The sequence below is a fragment of the Acinonyx jubatus genome, chromosome C1 (assembly GCF_027475565.1).
Source record: "Acinonyx jubatus isolate Ajub_Pintada_27869175 chromosome C1, VMU_Ajub_asm_v1.0, whole genome shotgun sequence".
Lineage (NCBI taxonomy): Eukaryota > Metazoa > Chordata > Mammalia > Carnivora > Felidae > Acinonyx > Acinonyx jubatus.
Genome location: NC_069381.1, coordinates 216,817,459 through 216,838,200, shown reverse-complemented (window position 1 = coordinate 216,838,200; position 20,742 = coordinate 216,817,459). Strand labels below are relative to the sequence as shown.

The window sequence follows — 20,742 nt, the reverse complement described above, 5'->3', positions numbered from 1 at the left end:
GCTTCTACAAATCAACAATAAAAACATGAACAACCTAATGAAAAAGTGGGCAAGATATAGGAACAGAACACTTACAAATGGAGCTATGTGAACGGCCAGTGGCCATCTCCTGAAAAGATGTGCAACCTCATCAGTCAGAGAGATGGAGATGGGATGTGATGTCACACTTCCTTGAATGGCCAACGTCCAAAATAGCACATGCGTCAGGGGTCCTCAGGGTGTGGGGCTTCCTCTGGAACTCCCCTGCTGGGGGTACGTGTCAGGCCTGCCACTTTGGGGAGTGGCTCGGCTGTGCCTTAGGAAACTAAGCCTGTGTAGGTGCGCCTGGGTGGCTCGGTCGGTTGAGCGTCCGACTTCGGCTCAGGTCACAATCTCATGGTTCGTGAGTTCAAGCCCTGCATCAGGCTCTGTGCTGACAGCGTGAAGCCTGCTTGGGGTTCTCTCTGCCTCTCTCTACCCCTCCCCATGCGTGCGCAAGCACCCTCTCTCTCTCTCTCAAAATAAATAAATAAAATTTTCAAAAAAGGGTCTCTTGTGGTTTGCCCCCCTCTCTGTTTTTACCTTATTTTCTTTTTCCTTCCTTTCCCCTGTGGTCATCTGTTTTCTTTCTGAGATTCCACAAGTGAGATCATATGATATTTGTCTTTCTCCGACTTACTTCACGCAACATCATACCCTCTAGTTCCATCCACGTTGCCGCACATGGTAAGATTTCCTTCCTTCTGATGGCCGAACAGTATTCCATCGTATGTATATAGCACGTCTTCCTTAGCCATTTTTTGAAGAGAAAAGCGTACTGGTCTGCTCTGGCGGCCACAACAAAGCACCACATGCTAACGCTCCAACAACAGAGATCTGTTTTCTCATGCTCCAGAGGCAGGGAGTCCTGGCTGAGGTGCTGTCAGGCTGATTTCCGCTGAGACCGCTCTTCCTGGCCTGCGGATGGCCGTCTCCTGGCGTCCTCATGTGGCCTCACCCCTGTGGAGGTCTGGTGTCTCCTCCTCTTCCTGTAAGGATGCCAGGCCTGCTGGACGGGGACCCACTCCTGGACCTCACGTGGCCTCAGCTGCACCCTCAAAGGCCCGGTGTCCAGGGCAGTCACACTGGGTGTTGGGCTTCCACTTGTGAGCTCCTGGGGGACATCATTCGGTTCATAACAGGGGTTTTAGAAGGAAAAAAAACCGGTAATACCTGCTTTGCAGAGCTGTTGTAAGGGTTAAACAATCAGATGAGGTAAGACCTGAGCTCGGAGCCCCGCCCACTAAACGAGAGGGAGCTGTCAACCTCACGGTTTGCTCTGGAGGCCAAGTCGTTTTGACCCCATTCTTAGGGACTGTTGACCAGGAACACGTGTGGGTCCTAGCTTGTCCTGCCAGGAAATCAGCGTGGCAGGAAGGAGCACCTTATCAGGTAAAGACTTTGCCTCTGCCTACACTCCTGCTCCAAGAGGGGCTTGCTGTTCACGGGCATTGCCCTCGACTCCAGATCATGGGGGAGATGGTCATCCGACCACATCTGGGTCCGGCCGCCTTAGCCTCTCACCCCTGGAAGCAAAATGCAAGAAACTTGTTAAATCCTAGAACTATGTTCTATGGAGACATGGAAATTTAAGGGACAAGGAAGAAAACAAATAGGTTTATAATTTCTCCCTGCTCCAGATGTCTGTATTCAGAACCTAAATAAGAAGCTTGCTCTAGTCACAGGCAGAAAAAGAAGCTTCAAGAGGTTAATTTATTTTTAAGCAACTTTGTTGCTATATAGTTTACATGCAGTTCAGCGCACCAGTTTTAGGAGTATAGATGATGTTTTGGCAAAGGTGGGCATGCATGTAACTTCTATCACATTCGAGATACGGGACATTTCCATCACCCCCAAACCCAAAACATTCCCTCCTACTCGTCGGAGTCAAACCCCTCCACCCGCAATGTCTGACCTGCTTTCTGTAAATACAGCAAAGCTGTGCTATTCCACATCTCGTACAAACACAGTCATACTCTTGGATCCAGCGTATTTTGCTGAGGTGATGAGGAGATTCATCCGTGCTGACGTGTGTATCGTAGCTCATTCTTCTTTATTGCTTGCTATTCACTGTGCCACTGAATGGATGTACCATAGTTCTTTAACCACGCATCTGTGGCAGACATTTGAATTGTGTGCAGTTTTTAGACACTATGAATACAGTTGGTGTTGGCATTACGTGCAAGTCTTTTGCAGACGTGTTTCCATTTCTCTTTATTAAATATTTAGGAGTAGAATTGCAGGGTCCTATCAGAAATGCATGTTTGGCCTTACGAGAATCTGGTGAATGCTTTTCCAAGGTGGTGGTGTAAGTGTGCATCTCCAGGGGTAATAAACAAGTTCCAGCGATTCCACAGGTTCTCCATCAGAATTTTCCTTCTAGCTACTCAAGCGGACTGTCATAGTAAGTATCACATTGTGGTCTTCATTGCTGTTTCCATGGTGACTTACAATGTTGAATATCTTACTTGTTTATTGGCCATTTGTATATCTTCTTTGGCGCAGGCTCTATCAAAAGGTTTGGCCCCCCTTTTTTGGAGAGTGTATATTGTCTTATTACTGATTTCTGAGAATTCTTGATATAGTTTGCATACAAGTCTACAAGTCTTCTGCCAGATGTGTATGATAAAAATATCTCCCCACCCCCTGTGGCTTGCCCTTGCGTTTTCTTAACGGTGTCTTTTGGAGGAGCAGAAGCTTTACATTTTGATGGGGTCTATTTTTTTTTCTTTCTTTTATTCAATTAGTATTTTGGGGTCTTGCAGTTTTGGCCTACTACAAGTTTGTGAAGATCTTCTATGTTTTTTTCTCTAGAAATTATATTGTTCTACGTCTATGATCCATTTCAAATTAACATTTATGCATGGTAAAGGCCAGAGTTAAGGATCATTTTATATTTTCATATGGATATCTAGTTTGTTCAGCAATTGATAGAAATCAGTTGAAAGTAGGATCCAATAATCAGACTCTTTTGTCGTGATCATTGTTGCTGTATAGTAAGTCTTGAAGTAAGGTAGTATTGGTCCTCCAACTTTATTTTGCTTCTCTGATATTTCGTTGTCTCCTCTGAGTCTTTTGGCTCTCTGTAGAAAATTTAGAGTCAGTTTGTTAATATCCACAAAATAACTAACTGTGATTTTGATTGGATTTGTATTGAACCTATAGATCAAGTTGGAAAAAACTGATGTCTCGACAATCGTGAGTCTTCCTATCCATGAACATGGAATATCCCTCTATCTAGTTCTCCCTTGTTTTCTTTCATCAGAATTTTGTAGTTTTCCTCATATAGATTTTGTACATATTTTGTTAGACATGTCTGAGCATTTCATTTTGGGAGGTGATAATTTAAGCAGTGATAATATAAACAGTGTCTTGATTTCTTTTTTTTAATGTTTATTTTTGAGACAAAGAGAAAGAGACAGAGCATGAGCAGGGGGAGGGGAAGAGAGAGAGGGAAACACAGAATCCAAAGCAGGCTCCAGGCTCCCAGCTGTCAGCACAGAGCCCGACGCAGGACTCAAACTCACGAACCATGAGATCATGCCCTGAACCAAAGTCGGACGCTTAACTGACCCACCCAGGCACCCAACAGTATTTTGTTTTCATTTTTAAATTCCACTTGTTTATTTTTTCCCCTTGTTTATTGCTGGCATGTAGGAAAGAGATTTTATTTTAAATATTAATCTTGTATCCTGCAACCTTGCTGTAACTGCTTATTGGTTCCAAGAGGTTTTTGTTGTTGTTGTTGTTTCTTTTGGATTTTCTACAGATGATTGTGTCATCTGTGAACAAAGTTTTATTTCTTCCTTCCCAATCAGGATGCCTTCTGTTTCCTTTTTTCTTCCCACTTTATTGAATAGCTAGGACTTCCAGTATGATTTTGAAAAGGAATGTTGAGGGGAGACATCCTTGTCTTGCTCCTGATCCAGGTGTGAAGGTTTCACATTTCGCACACCATTAGGTATGATGTCAGCTCTCAGTTCCTTGTAGATGTTCTCTATCAGGTTGAGGAAGTTCCTGTCATCCCTAATTTATGGATGGTTTTTATCATAAATGGATGTTTGATTATGACAAATGCTTTTATCATGTAGAAAAATGTGGTCACATGATTTTTATTCTTTAGACTGTTGTGTGATAGATTATATTATTTGACTTAAAATGTTTAATTAGCCTTCCATACCTGGGATAAATCCCACTCGGTCATGGTGCATAATTATTTTTGTACGTTATTGAATCAGTTTGCTAATATTTTGTTGAGGATTTTGTGTCTTTGTTCGTGAGAGAAATTGGTCTGGACTTTTCTTGTGATGTCTTCATCTGGTTTTGGTATAGGGCAATTCTGGCCTCATGTGTGAGTTAGGAAGTATCTGTCTGCTTCTATTATCTGAGAGAGATTATAGATAATTGCTACGATTTATTCATCAGTGGACTCATCTGAGTTTGATGCTTTCTGTTTTGGAGGGTTATCAATTATTGCTTTTAATTTCTTTAAAAGATATAGGCATGTCCAGATTTAATTCCAGGATTGTATATTTCATTAGGTTACCAAATTATTGTTTTAGTTTTCTTTCATTATCCTTGTAATGTTCATGGATCTGTAGTCATGTCCTCTTTGTCATTTCTCATATTAATAATATTTTGTTGTTTCTGTTTTTCTTAGTCTGGCTAACGGCTTATCAATTTTATTGATCTTTTTAAAGTGACACTGTTTGATTTCGTTGATTTTTCTCTCTTGTTTTTCTGTTTTTAATTAATTCCCACTTCAATATTTATTCTTTTTTCCCTGCTGCTTCCTTTGGATTTCATTAGCTCTGTTTTTCTAGGATGGAACCTTCGATAATTGACTGCAGAGCTTTCTCATATCGTGACATGTGAATCCAGGGCTGTCATTTCCCCTGAGCACTGCTTTTACTGCACCCCACAAGTTCTGATGAGTTGTGTTTTTATTTTCACTTCGTTCCAAAACATACTTAAATTTCTTTTGAGATTTTTTTCTTTGACCCTTGTGTTATTTAGAAGTGTGTTCAGTATCTGTGTATTTGGGGATTTTCTAGCTATCTTTCTGTTATTGATTTCTCATTTGTTCTGTTGGGATCTGAGAGGAGACATTGTATGATTTCTGTTATCTTAAATTTATTAAGATGTGTTTTATAGACCAGAATGTAGTCTCTCTTGGTGAATGTTCCAAGCAAGTTTGTGAATTACGTGCCTTTTACTGTTGTTGGGGGAAGTAATCCATAGATGTCCATTATATCCAATTGGTTGATAGTCTTGTTGAGTTCAACCATGTCCTTACTAATTTTCTGCTAGTTGGATCTGTCCATTTTTGAAAGAGGGGTGTTAAAGTCTCCAACTATAATAATAATGGATTTATCTATTTCTCCTGGAAGTTCTACCAACTTTTCCCTCATACAGTCTGATGCTCCGTTGTTTGTTTCCTGAGACTGATATGGGGCTCGATCTCACAACCATGAGGTCATGGTTGAGCCAAAATCAAAATTTGTACGCTTAATCAACTGAGACACCCAGGTGCCCCAATCTGTATTTTCGGTGAGATTTTTATAGGCAACATACAATTGGGTTTTGTTTTTTTGATTCATTCTGACAGTCTATACCATTTAATTGGTGCGTTTAGACCGTTGACATTTAAAGTGATTATTGATCTGGTTGGATGAGTATCTATCATATTTGTTTTCTACTGTTCCCCTTGTTCTTTGTTCCTATTTTTGTCTCCCACTTTTTCTGCCTTTTGTGGCTTTAACTGAGCATTTCATTTGATTTCATTTTATCTTTTCTTAGCATAGCAATTATATATATATTTTTTTTTACTTTTTTTTTTTTTTTTTTAGTAGTTGCTCTAGGGTCTTCAGTACATGTTTGCAGCTAAACAAAGTTTACTTTCACCTACTGCTTCACAGGTACTGAGTACTGAAGACTGTCAGAACGACACGAGCCTACTTGCTCCTCCCATCTTTCATACCAGTGCTGCTACTTAGTTCACTCATCTGTAAGTGAAAGAATGACTAAACATGTATGTGGGTGTATAGACATACAAAATTGAAGACTTTGTCACTGTCATTATTTTGAAAAAAAAGTTATGTTAGCTCAATTAGGAAATAGAAAAATGAAAGTTTTTATTTTCCCTTTACTTCTTTCTTTTTCAACAGTATTTTTTTAAATGTTTTTCATTATTTTTGAGAGAGAGAGAGAGAGAGACAGAGCACAAGCAGGGGAGGGGCAGAGGGAGAGAAAGACACAGAATCTGAAGCAGGCTCCAGGCTCTGAGCTGTCTCAGCAGAGAGCCCGTTTCGGGGATCGAAGTCACGAACCATGAGATCATGACCTGAGCCAAAGTCGGACGCTTAACTGACTGAGCCACCCGGGCGCCCCACAACCGTATTTTTTTTTTTTTTTTAATGCAGGTCTGAGTTTCTGACCTACATCATTTTTCTTCTCTCTAAAAAATTCCTTTGGACATGTCTTGAATAAGGCAGGTCTACTGGCAAAAGATTCCTTAAATTTTTGTCTGAGAAAGTCTTTATTCTCCTTTTTTTTTTTTGAGAGAGAGAAAGAGAGACAGAGCATGAATGGGGGAGAGTCGGAGAGAGACAGAATCTGAAGCAGGCTCCAGGCTGTGAGCTGTCAGCACAGAGCCTGATGCGGAGCTTGAACTTACCAACCATGAGATCATGACCTGAGCCAAAGTCGGACGCTTCACTGACAAAGCCACCCAGGCGCCTCTCTCCTTCACTTTTGGAGGATGATTTCACAGGGTACAGAATTCTGGGTTGGTGGGTTTTGCTGTCGACATTTTAAGTACTCTCTTCTTGCTCGCATGCTTTTTTGAGAAGTTGGATGTAACTCTTGTCTTTGCTCCTCTGTGGATAAGGTGCTCACTTTCCCCTCTGGCTTCTTTCAGGATTTTTTCTTTATTTTGATTCTGAATATGATATACTTAGGTGTAGTTTTTTTGGTTCTGTTTTTCCTTTGTTTTTCAGTATTTAATACATGTGTCATTCTCTGACCTCCCTGGATCTGTGGTTGGTGTTTCCTATGAACTCAGTGTTTGTGTCCCCTCCCCAGTTAATATATTGAATCCCTAATCTCTAGTGTGACGGTATTTAGAGATTGTACTTTGGGACCTCATTATGGAACAGGTGCCCTTACAGGAAGGGACCCAGGAGAGCTTGCCTCCTCTCCCTGTCAGCCATCTGAGGACAGTGAAAAGGTGGTCGTCTGCAAGGCAGGAAGAATGTCCTCACCGGACACTGGATCTTGGACTTTCCAGACTCTAGAACTGTGAAAAAAGCAAACATTTACTGTTTAACCTCCCCAGTCTACTATACTTTTGTTACAGCAGCGGAACGAAGACAGTGTCTGACGGTCATTTAGGGAAAACTGTCAGTCATTATTGGTTTTTCAAGTATTTCTTCTGTTCCTTTCTCTCTCTCTTCCCCTTCACGTGTTCCATTACACACACATTACAGCTTTCGTAGGTGTCTCACAGTTCTTGGATATTCTGGGGGATTTTTTGCCAGTTTTTTTTCTTTGCTTTTCAGTTTTGGAAGCTGCTGTTGTCATGTTTTCAAGCTCACAGGTGCTCCACTCGGCCCTGTCCCGCTCCTAATAAGCCCATCACAGGCATCCTTCATTTCTATTAGTGTTTTTTATGTCTAACATTTCCTTTGGGTCATTCCTTAGAATTTCTATTTCTCTGTCTACCTTTGCCCATCTGGTTTTGGATGCTGTCTACATTGTCCATTGGAGCCCTTACCGTATTACTCGGAGTTGTTTTAAATTCCTGGTCGTGCAATTCTGCCAACTCTGTCGTACCTGGATGTGGTTCTAATGCTTGCTGTCTTTTTAAAAAATCTGTTTTTGGGGTTTCAGTATGCCTTGTAATTTTTCTCAGACATGGTGTACTGAGTTAGAGGAGCTGCTGTAAACAGGCCTCTGGTGATCTGGTGGGGAGGTAGGGGGAGGGGAGGCACTCCCAGTCCTGTGATCTCAGCTGGTCTTGCAGTGAGCCTGAGCCTCCGGACTCCAGCCTGCACAGTGAGTCTCAGCTGTCATTTCATTCCACACACAGCCCCGCGTGGCACAGCGGGGCCAGAATGGGCCACAGCGGGGTGTTTCCCTCCCACCGGGTCAGTTATGTTCTGATAGTTCCCCACCAGGTTACACTCTGGTGAAATAGTTAAATAGCCTTCTCCTGAGGGAGAACCTTGCTGAGAAGTGCAGAATGTTCTGGCATGTTTCAAAATGGCTCCTTGCCCCCCCCTGCCGTCAGAGGCGTGAAGGGAGTTTCTCCAGTATTTGTGTGAGAACCTGGTAGAGCTCCGGGAGGAAACCGCCCCAGAGTGTGGGGGCCCCTGACGGCTGGGTCCCCCTAGAGGTTTTTTTCCTCAGGCGCATCCACACTGAGCCTCCAGCAGCTCATCAGCTGTGGCTCAGGTTTTCTGAGCTGACGCTGGTCCCACCAAGGTTTCAGCTCAGAGTTTCTGCTCTAGTAAGTTGTGATTCTCAGTGTTTTCCTGTCTCTTCAATGTTGGGAGCGGTGGTTTACTGCCTGACCTCACTCTCTTGTGGATCTAAGAAGAGTTGATTTCTCAGTCTGTTCAGGCTTCCACTTACTGGTAGGATGGAGTGGGGACTTACGAGCCCATGCTGGAGAAACCTCAAGTCTCCATGCCTGGTTTTATTCCCTCCCTCTCACTCCTTTCCTCAGGCAACCACTGACCTCTTTTCATATAGATTATGTTGTATTTGCTAGACCTTCATATACATTGAATCGTGTAGTACACGCTCGTTGCTTTCTCTGTTTTTTTAAATTCACCCATGCCTGCTGTTGGGTGTATCAATAGTTTGGTGATTTTTATTGCTGAGTACTCACACATTGTGTTTGCCACAGTCCGTGTATGCATCGATCTGTTGATGTCTTTGAGCCACTTCCATTCTTGGGCCATGACAAATATGGGCGCTATAAACATTCATGCACCGGTCTTTGTACAGACGTATGCTACCATCTCACTTGGGTCAGCATCAAGGAATGGATTGGCGAGGTCATATGGTTGGCATATGTTTTACTTTTTAATAAATTATTAAATTGCTTCCCAAAGAAGGTGTATCATTTCATATTCTTACTAGAAATATATGAGCGCTCCATTGCCTTAAAAGTCTTACGATCAGACTTTTACATTTTAGCTAGTCTAGTGAGAAAGAGAGAGAGAGAAAGAGAGAGAGAGAGAGAGTGTGTGTGTGTGTGTGTGTGTGTGTGTATAACATGCAAATATTTTCTTCCAGTCTGTGACTTGTATTATGGGTAGGCAACCTCCAAGTGGGCCCCAATGATCTCTGCCCCCCGGTGTTAACACCATTGTATAATCCCCTTTCTGAGGCTAGGCTTAACTTAGTTACTTCCTTCTAACGAATAGTATGGCAGAAGCAATGGTGTGTTTCTGTCGCTATTCAGTTAGCTATATAAAGCCTGGCTTCTCATTTCCTCTCTCTGTTTCTCTCTTCCTCTTCATCCCCTTCTCTATGTCTCTCATTATTTTCTCAGGTAAGACAGCCTGCATATTGTAAGGATGCTTAGGCACTGTAAAATGAGATCCACTTGACAAGGATGTGAGTTATCCAGTGAGTAACTGACATCTGTCAGCAATCATGTGGGTGAGCTTAGAAGCAGATCTTTCAGCTGACTGCATTCTCATGAGTAACTCTGAGAAAGAATCAGCTTTACTTCAGCTAAGCTGTTCCCAGATTACAGACCCTCAGTAACTTTGTGAGATAATATATGTGTTTTGTTTGAAGCTGCTAGATTTGGGGATAATTTGTTATGCATCAACAGATAATTAGAACAGACTTTGTACCTGGAAGTACATAAAAAATGGTAAACTGTGGAAGTGGCGTTGGCACCAGGCCGTGGGCTTTGAGGATAGTGTTTGTGAAAGTCTAGAATGCCTTCAGGAAGCTCATAGTCTCTGCTTAGGGCTTACAGAAAAAAAGGGGACGCTAGTTAGGTAGTGGCAGAAAAGTTTGTCGTTGCTTGCGGTAATAAGGAAAGTAGAAGTTATGCTGAATGGATTGGGAAACCTAGCTAAGGAGATTGTCTCCTTGCTGCTTATAGTAAAATTCAAGAGGATCGACATTTAATAAAATGAAGTACCCTTAAACAGAAAGGAGCCAGGAAATCATGTTTTAAAATTTTTCAGCCTCTCCAGATGACAAGTGATGTTAAAATTAGGAAATGGCCTCTGAGAAAGGCTCAAATCCAGGGCACTTCCAGGAAAACTAAATACAGAAATCAAACCACGGGTGTGACTGTGAACTCCTTTGTTAAGACCTTATAAGGATCAAAGTCATAAAAAGCCTTTGGAAAAGAGTAAGGATGTGCCTCAAAGATGCTTTTACTCACATAGCACCAGCAGGAAGCTAAGGACCTTGTCCTCATCAGTCTCAGCAGGAGACCAAAGCATGAAGGAATGACGTCAGAGAGCCTCAAGATTTTCAGGAGACCTCCATGTTCTTAAGAGTTCAACATGCAACAGCACCACCAGCTAGCCAAGAGGAGGATGGTGATAGATAAGAATGGAGATGAGTCTTTGGGCTTCCAGAATCGTACTGGCAAAAATCAGGGTCAGAGAAATACTTAGCTAAAAGCATTTTATACCATTCATGCAAAAAGAAAGATGGCCCAGAGGGCAGAGCCAAAGGCCCCTGAGCATTATTCCTGGGCCATCAGACATAGTTAAGGAACTTAGAGCATTTCCCAGCTGGATTTCAAAATTGCTATGGTCCAGTGGCCACTCTCTGTCCCCACTTCTCTGTTTCCTGAACGGGAGCATTTACAGAAGCTGTTCCATGCATGTCCCACCATTGCATGTTGGGAATGTATGGATTCAAATAACCTCTCTCTTTAGGTTCACCAATCCCAGGTTGAGAAAAATTGTACTCAATGAGCCGTAATTGAGGAACTGCTCCTGAGGAACTGTGTCCCAACGTGGGCCCAATATAAGTGATGAGATCCTAGACTTTGAAGAGGTGTAGTCATGAGATAAGATTTGGGCGAACCTTGGGATGGAATGACTGTATCTTTCATGTGGGAGAGAAATTGACCAAATGAATACAGAAAAAATGATGGGATGTCAGGCCCCCATCTCTCACTGCCTGTCTGGAGGAAGTCAGCTGCAGTGTCATTGGTCAGTCCTGGGGCCAAGTTGCATGAGGGAGCTTGGGAGAACGTCTTTTGAGGCCTGTCCATGGACACTTGAGTGATCTTGAGCCTTTAGGTGACTGTAGCCCAGGCTGACACTTTGCTGTCTCAAGGGAGACCTTGAGTGTGGACAGCCTGCTAAGCTGTGTCTACATTTCTGGCCCACAGAAGCTGACGTGATAAATGTTTGGTTTTTTAGCCTCTATGTTTTGGGATAATTTATTAACCAACAATAGATAACTATTTGCCTTTCTATGTAAATTTTAGAATTAGTTCATCAATATCTTTAAAAAACCTATTGGGATTTTGATCAGGTTTGTACTGAATCTACAGATCAAATTCGGGTGAAGGGATATCTTAACAGTATAGGGTATTCCATGAACACAATTTATGTCTCCCTTTATTTAGGCTTTCTTTAATTTTTTAAATCGGTCTTTATAATTTTACACAAATATATCTTGTGCTTATTTTGTTATGTTTATACTGAAGCATTTCATTTCTGTGATACTGCTGATACTGTTGTAAAATGTGAAGCTATTGTACTTTTAAAATTTCAAATTCCAACTGTTGATTACTAATCTATACAAATATGATTGATTTTGTATTCTGGCTGTGTATCCTGAGACTTTGCTAAACTTATTTATTGGTCTATGGGATATTTCGTAGATTCTTTGAAATTTTCCATATAACTGACATTACCTACTAACATTAAACAGGCCCCAGTGACCCAGAAACTTTAGTTCACTGGCATAGTTGCAACACACATGAGTGCTTATGACCATCAAAAGGCATGCAAAAGGTTGTTCATGGCAGTTTGAATTGTGATAGCCCCAAAGGGAACAGCTCAAGTGGTCATCAACAGTAGAGAGGATAAGTAGGTTGTGTGTTTATGTGATAGAGTACCGTGCAGCAGTGGGAAAGAGTGAACCTTTGGGACGTGCTACAGCATGAAGGACTTTCACGGCATTGTGCTGAGCCAAACAAGCCAGACAAGAGAGGACACAGTATTTAATTCCATTTTTATGAGGTTCAAAAGCAGAGAAAATTATGTAATTAGAGATCAGAACGGCTGTCATCCTAGGAGCAGAGCATTAACTGGGGAAAGGCAGAAATTAGCCCCTTTGGTTCTGAGAACGTTTCAGTCTTGACCTGGGTGATAGTTTCATGGCAGTTTTCATATGTGAGAATCACTGAGCTGTTGAGGTAGTATTTGTGCATTATGGGTGTGGATAGATGAGATGGGATGAGATTGTCTCCTGTGGAGACAGTGACCTCTGAGGTGGTGGACCCTGGAGAGAGGGGCAAGAGCAGCTCCCTGGGGGCACCAGCATTTAAATGGAATGAAAGGGCCCAACACAAGTGTCTGGGTAGGAATGATCTGAGGCATTTGGAAAGAACAGAGGTTGCCACATGTCCTAGACATTAAAGGAAGAGGAGCTTTCAAAGAAGAAAAGGGTTACACTTGGACCATCACTGATAAGGACCAGAAAGTGTCCATCAGACTTGGAGACACCACTGCCAGCAATTAGATGCAGTGCTGGGTGCAGAGGCATGATTGCAAAGGGATGGAGGACAGCACAGGCAGAGACAGTGAGTGCAGAGTATGAGTTTAAAAAACGTTCATGGGGAGTGAGTGAGAGATATAAGCAGGCTACAGAGATGTCTGGGCTTTGCACACCTTTGAAGCCTGAAGAGAATGAGTCAGGAAGGAAGAAAGGTCAAAATTAAGTAGATGGACCATGCTTGTTGGCAGGGAGTCCTGAAGGAGCCCACACCCAGCATAGGGTTGAGTCTTGAGCAGGTTAGGGATGATTCATCCCAGGAAGATAGAGGAAGGAGGTAAAGATGGAAGTACCTGATGGCCCCACGTTTTTAGCAAAATTCATGATGACCTACTCTGCTGATGGCAAGGCAGTTTGGGTAACTCATTTCAGTTCGGCCAACCTTCAGCATCCACCAGGTGCCAGGAACAGGGCTACAGAGACAACTGAGATGTGATCTCAGTCCTTGAGGAAAGTGCATGTGCATACACACACACACACACACACACACACACACACACACACACACACAGTTACCATTCATGTAACATGGGAGATGCATTGCTAGGAGTATCCACGGTGGGGAGAAGACATGCAGAAAAGTACGTAGATTTGTCCTGGAGTTGGATGCAGGGACTGTGGGGGTGGGGGGTAGGGCAGAGGGAAACAAGATGAGGTGTAACCAGCAAGCTAGGAAGGAGGTTCATTCTAGGCACTGTTGCAGACTTGTTACAAGAGGAGCACTGGCTTCCTGGGACAAGGGAGGGACCGCGATTGTCCAGAGAGAGGGCCAACATGGCCAGACTTCTCTGGGTTTGCTCTTATTAGCCTCACCATAAGGATCACCCTTCCTGAGCCTGAGGCTGAGGCACAGTTAGAAGCCCTTTCCAGGGGCTCTGATAAACTGCTTGGTCTGAGGCTGGAACAGTTATTTGCAGAGAAGCCATGGTGGGCAGGGAGAGCATGGAAAAGGTTAATGGACTGAGAGCCAGAAATGTCAGGGCCTCTGCCTAGGGTGCATTCATGATTCAACCTGGTGTGCTCTTGATTGTGGGAGAGTTCTAGGTAAGAAAGGCATATTCCTTTTCTTTGCTCTAATTTTTCATGTAGGTTTGGTTATTCTTATAGTTAGTTTCCATGTAGAAATTTTAGAATCACTTGTCCAGTACTATAAAAAAAAATCATGTTAGGATTAAGACAGCATAGAGTATATTGGCTATATTGCGTAAGAATATTTATGTTAAAACTTCTTATCCATGAACATAGTATAGTTCTCCATTTACTCAGTTCTTTTTTTTTTAATATTTATTTTTGAGAGAGAGAGTGTGAGTGGGGGAGGGGAAGAGAGTGAGGGGGCCAGAGGATCCAAAGTGACAGCAGTGAGCCTGATGTGGGGCTTGAACTCATGGAGTGAGATCATGACCTGAGCTGAAGTTGGATGCTCAACTGACTGAGCCACCCAGGCACCCTACTCAGTTCTTTTCTATATTTCAATAGCATTTAAAATTATATTTCTAAAGATATTGCACATCATTTGTTATTTTCATATATATTGAAGAGCTTATGATATTTTACTTTTTAAACATGAAACAATACATTATAAAATAAGACAAGAATAGATAAATAGCACGACGAGACAGAATAAGAGTCTAGAAACACCAACTTATGTATATAGGGACACTTGGTTTATGACAAAGGTGACACTACATAGTGGGGGAAAAACGTATATGTGTATGTATATTAAAAAGGTCAGTAGGGGGGTGCCTGGGTGGCTCAGTCGGTTAAGCGGCCGACTTTGGCTCAGGTCATGATCTCGCGGTCCGTGAGTTTGAGCCCTGCGTCGGGCTCTGTGTTGACAGCTCAGAGCCTGGAGCCTGTTTCAGATTCTGTGTCTCCCTCTCTCTGACCCTCCCCCGTTCATGCTCTGTCTCTCTCTGTCTCAAAAATAAATAAACGTTAAAAAAAAAAAGGTCAGTAGGATAACCATATGGAAAAAAAACCCGAAATAACCCCTACATCACAAAAACCACAAAAAAGTTAACTCCATGTGGATTACAGATACTAATATAAAAGACAAAGGAAGAAAACTTGTACTAGATAACACAGAGAAATATCTTTTTGATCTAGTATGGGCAATAGTTCTTTAAACATGGCATAGGATAAAGTAACCATGAAGGAAAGGGTTGGTAAATTAACTTTACTGAGTAAATTTAAGAACTTCTGATAATCAAAAAAAATTTTTTTAAATCAATACAAGTACAAATGTGGAAGCTACAAAGAGGGTGAAGATATTTGCAAATCCTAAAACTGATAAAGGGCTCCTATCCAGAATATAGAAAAAAAATTCTACTATCAATATGAAAAAGAAAAACAATACAGTGTAAGAAATGAGCAAAGCATATATACTTCCCCAAAAAGGACATCCAAATTGCTGCTTATTATATGGTAATCTGGTCAGTCCGTTGGCCACATATCATGGTGGCTTCATGCCCACCAGAATGGTTAAAATTGGTGAGACAGACAACATGACTTATTCGTGATAATATGCAGCAACAGGAACTCTTGTGCACTATTTCTTGCACTATTTCTGGGAACAAAGATTGCTGTAACATTTTTGGAAAACTTGAGTTATCCAAGAAGATGAGCAAGTCCACTAAGAATGCCCAATAGGAATTTACTCACAGCAAAACAAACAAAACAAAACAAAACAAAACAAAACATGTAAAAGAATTTCGTAGCAGCATTTTTCTAAAAAAGCCAATAACTGGAAACAACCCAAGTGTTCATCAGCAGTAAGACGGACAAATAATGGTGTCTCCATATAATTAAATTTATACATTAGTGACAATTAACAAACTCCTACTATATACAGTCACAAGGATTAATCTCACAAAGAGAATATTAGCAGGGAAAAAAAGTCACAAAAGAAGGAACGCTGTGTGGTTCTATTCATAGGAAGTTCACGGCAGACAAAACCAATCTGTGCATCAGAGGCAGGATAGGCGTTAACTAGAAGGGGGTAGGAGGGGTGTTGTGGAAACTGGGTAGGTTTCTTTTCTTGACCTGGGTGGTGAACTCCCTGAATGGATGTGATTTGAGCATTTTTCCGTAGATAGATAAAAATTATATCTATCTGTTTGTACTTCATGTCTCTCGACCTGTGACTAGCAAGGTAGATGTCCTGGCTAGAGCTCTGGGTCGTCTTTTCTAGTGACAGTGTCTCCCCTGCTTGGTACCATAAAGCAGAGCTCAAGGGATCTTCTTCCCTGAATGAAACCAGTACATTTGCCTCAGACCAGCAACCTGGCTCCTCTGTGAGAGACGCCCTGTAGTCAGACCTGAACCACTCCAGCCAAACCCACCATAGGGAGTGCCTTGGCCTTGCATTAAATGATTGTTTTAAACAGGTATCTCTGGCGATGGTGTTGAGGACAGGCTGATAAGAGGTAAATGGGGGCAGGTGCCCCTTTTAGTTAATGCTCGTGTCTGGCCAACAAGAGACAACAAGACCCTGCATCTGGAGGACAGGAGGGTGGAGGTGCTGTGATGCAAACATTTTTTTCTTCCCAGTTTGATAAAGATGCACAAACATTTGACTTCTTTCCTGCTGAATCCCATGGATCGCCCAGAGAACCACGATGCCACCCCTGTCTTGATGCCCAGAGATTGCTCTATATTCATGTGATTCAAGTTATGCTCCTTCCTTGAACATTTAGTTTGGGGTGAAGAACATCCTTATTTGTTTATACATTTCAGACTTAGTAAACATGTGGTCCATTAAACGCTTTCAAGCAACATTGATCGAATGCGCAAATGAGTGAATTTCTTAACACATCTAATTCCTTCTGGAAGTGGAAGAGGTTTGAAGGGGTCCTCACATTTCAGTGTCTCTCTGAGGTCTCCATCCAACCTGTAGGACACTGTCTCCCACCAGCACATCCTTCATGTGACCATGTGTCTCTGGCCCAGCCTCTGCAGGGCCTCCTTCACATGCTTGTTTCGAAGACTGTAGATGAGAGGATTGAGCATTGGGATGACCAACGTGTAGAAGACAGAGACCACCTTGCCCTGCTCCATGGACTCAATGGCTCCTGGCTGGGCATTCATGACAAAGACAGTCCCAACAAAGAGAGTCACTACAGTCATGTGGGAGCCACAGGTGGAGAAGACCTTGCGTCTCCCAGCTCCTGAGCGCATCCTCAGGATGGTCACTGTGATGTAGCCATAGGAGATGAGGACTACAAATGTCACACCCACAATGATGAGCCCACAGATGCCAAACGAGAAGTTCGTTGATGGCTGTGCTGCCACAGGCAAGCTGGAGCAGAGGGGACACGTCACAGAAGAAGTGGTTGATGCAGTTGGAGCTGCAGAATGGGAGGCGGAATGTGAGGCTGGTCTGCACAACAGAGTTGAGGCAGCCTCCACAGTAGGTGCCCAGCACCAGGTGAGTGTAGGCAGAGTGGCACATGGTGATGTGGTAGCACAGGGAGCTGCAGACGGCCATGAAATGGTCACAGGCCATGACGCCCAGGAGGAAGCCTTCAGTGGTGACCAGTAAGGAGATGAAGAATAACTGGGTGGCACAGCAAAGGTGATGACCTTGGGTGGGGAGAAGAAGTTGGCCGGGGCATTGGGGGCAATGACAGATGAGGAAGAAGAGTGCAGGCAGGCATCCAAGGTGATGACCATGATAATAGTGAGGTTCCCCATCACAATTACCATGTACGGGTTCAGGAAAACAGCAGAGAGCAGAGCCTGGGTCTCCAGGCCACCCTGAAATCCCTCCAGCACAAAATCTTGGAAGTAGACCATGGGGAGGTTCCCATTTCTGTGCAATGGCATGAGCCTCAGTCCTCACCAGGGGAATTACACCTTCTGTACTGGCAGACTAAGTAAGTCAAACTAAACTTCTTGCTGAAGACTGTTGAGAAAAGATAGACAACATGGCGTGCCTGGGTGGCTCAGTCATTTGAGTGTCCGACTCCTGATTTCTGCTCAGGTCATGATCTCATGCTTCATGGGTTTGAGACCCACATCAGGCCGTGTGCTGACAGCTCAGAGGCTGGAGCCTGCTTGGGATTCTCTGTCTCCCTCTCTCTCTGCCCTTCGCCTGCTTAAGCTCTCTCTTTCTCAAAAATAAACATTTAAAAAATGATAAACAACAACAAAAACAAAATCTAATTGAAGGTAGAAGAGACTTAATGATTTAGTAAAGAATTACTAAAGAAATTCAAGACAAACACACAGACCCAGGGATTCCATTACTGAGAATGTCTTTTTTCCCTTGAGACACAAGCCAGTTTTAAAGAGGAAGTCTGAGAGACTTGGTGCCAAGCAGTGGGTTTATGCCTTGTGGAACTAATGCGGACAGTGGCTAGTTATTAGGACCACCCAGGATGCACCATTGGAGTGAGTTAAATAGAGAGTAGGTATGCATCTCAACTTCTGACCATTTCAGTCACTGAAATTTTGTTATGGTGAGATCTGAGTGCTGTGCCTCTGACACCTTGCAAAAGCAAATATATCTCAAGAGAAGACATGTTATGCTAGACCTCAAGTGTTATCTATAAAAGTTTTGCATAAAAACTGCCAGACACACAATTTAAAAATTGAGGAGTTCCCACAATATGAATTAAAATAACAGAAACAATAGAAAAACCCAGAAAGATTTCAGATTTTGGCATTAACACACATAAGCTTTTAAATAATTAAGATTATTATGTTTAAAGGATAAAAGATGAGAATTTTAGCAGAAATGTAGAAGTAGTAAAGAGAATCATGTGTCACTTGTTACAAGTACAATGGCTAAAATTAGGAACTGAATGAATGACTTTTACAGGAGATTAAGAATAGCTAAAGAGAGGGGCGCCTGGGTGGCTCAGTCGGTTGAGTGTCCGACTTCAGCTCAGGTCATGATCTCATAGTTCGTGAGTTACAGCCCCGCATCAGGCTCTGTGCTGACAGCTCCGAGCCTGGAGCCTGCTTCAGACTCTGTGTCAGCCTCTCTCTGCCCCTTCCAGGCTCATGCTCTGTCTCTGTTTCTCCTTCTCAAAAATAAATAAACATTAAAAAAAGTTAAGAAATAGTTAAGAAAATTTGGGAACTAGAATACAGATCAGTAGAAAATACTCAGATTGAAGCATTAAGATATAAAAGGATAGAAAAATTAGAAATGAAGGTTAGAAACCAAAGATATAGAGACATACATAGTATGAGTTCAAACCCCCTCCCCCCACACACACACAAGAGGAATGAGATAAATAGGCTGAATCAGAACTTGGAAGAGATAATAGCCAAGTATGTTCTCAAACCAGTGAAAGATATTTTACAGATTCATTAACCCTCCAGACTCAAACCAGGATTTATACGAAGAACACCACACTTAGACACAGCATAATAAAAATATTTAGAACCAGAATAAAAAGAAAAATCTTAAAAGTATCATGAGAAAGAAGAGATAGTTGCTTCAAAGTATCAACTTTAGAAGACTGACAATTGGCTTCTTCCAGATTAAAAATAATGTAAAGTAAAAGAAATTATATTTTCCTTTGCTCAAAGAAAATAATTACTAACTAGAATTATACATCTACCCAAAAATATCCTTCAAGACTCAAAGTAAATTTAGCAATAATAGTTTAAGACTTAGGGGCACCTGGGTGGCTCAGTCGGTTAAGCATCTGACTTCGGCTCAGGTCATGATCTCATGGTTGGTGGGTTCAAGCCCCGTGTCAGGCTCTGTGCTGACAGCTTGGAGCCTGGAGCCTGCTTTGGATTCTGTGTCTCCCTCTCTCTGTTCATGCTCTGTATCTCTCTGTCTTTCAATAATAAATAAATGTTTAAAAATTTTTTAAAAAGACTTAAATACTCCACTTTCAATAACAAATAGAACAACAAAACTAAATATCACCAAGGAAAGAATAGATTTGAACAACATTATAAAGCAAATAGAGCTAACAGGCATATGTAGAACACACTTTATCCAATAACATCAGAAAACATTCTTTGCCAGTGCACATGGAACATTATCGGGATAGTTATCCATATTACCCATATATTAGTACACAAAGAAAGTCTCAGTAAATTTTAAAAGGCTGAAATTATACTAAGTATGTGATCTAAACAAAATGGAATTAAATCACAAATCAAGCAATTGAGAAAATTTACAAATAACGTGGAAATTAACACATTTATTAATCACCATGGGATAAAATAAGGAATCACAAGGGAAATTATAAAGTATTTTGATATTAATGAAAATGGAAACACAACATACCAAAACTTACAGAATTTAATGAAAGAAGGACTCAGAAATTTATAGCTATAAACACCAACATTAAAAAAAAGACCTCAAGGGGTGCCTGGGTGGCTCAGTCGGTTAAGCATCCGACTTCGGCTCAGGTCATGATCTTGCGGTCTGTGGGTTTGAGCCCCACGTTGGGCTCTGTGCTGACAGCTCAGAGCCTGGAGCCTGCTTCAGATTCTGTGTCTCCCTCTCTCTCTGACCCTCCCCCGCTCATGCTCTGTCTCTGTCTCAAAAATAAATAAACATTTTAAAAAAATTTTTTTAAAAAGACCTCAAATCGGGGTATATGGGTGGCTCAACCAGTTGAGCATCTAACTCTTGATTTCGGCTTAGGTCATGATCTCATGGTTCATGAGATCAAGCTCCCCATAGGGCTCTGTGCTAACAGTGCAGAGCCTGCTTGGGATTCTCTCTCTCCCTCTCTCTCTGCCCCCTCCCCTGCTCACACACTCTCTCTCTCTCTCAAAGTAAATAAACTTTAAAAAAAAGGACCTCAAATCAATAACGTAAGTTTCCATATTAGACAAGAAAGTAGAAAAAGAAGACCAAATTAGCTGAAAGCATATAGAATGAATGAACTAATAAAGATTAGAGAAGAGATAAATGAATTGAGAAGAGTAAAATAATACAGAAAATCAATGACACTAAAAGTTAGTCCTTTG

General features: G+C 42.0%; 1 protein-coding gene across 1 annotated transcript; it reads right to left on the bottom strand.

The window, feature by feature from the left end:
* Positions 1 to 16,439: 16,439 nt before the first annotated feature.
* Positions 16,440 to 17,887, bottom strand: LOC106984603 (olfactory receptor 12-like). The gene is given in 3 exon segments (XM_027044319.2): positions 16,440 to 17,056; positions 17,058 to 17,364; positions 17,367 to 17,887. Coding segments are annotated over 3 exon segments (900 nt in total). The 5' UTR covers positions 17,620 to 17,887; the 3' UTR covers positions 16,440 to 16,716.
* Positions 17,888 to 20,742: the final 2,855 nt, after the last annotated feature.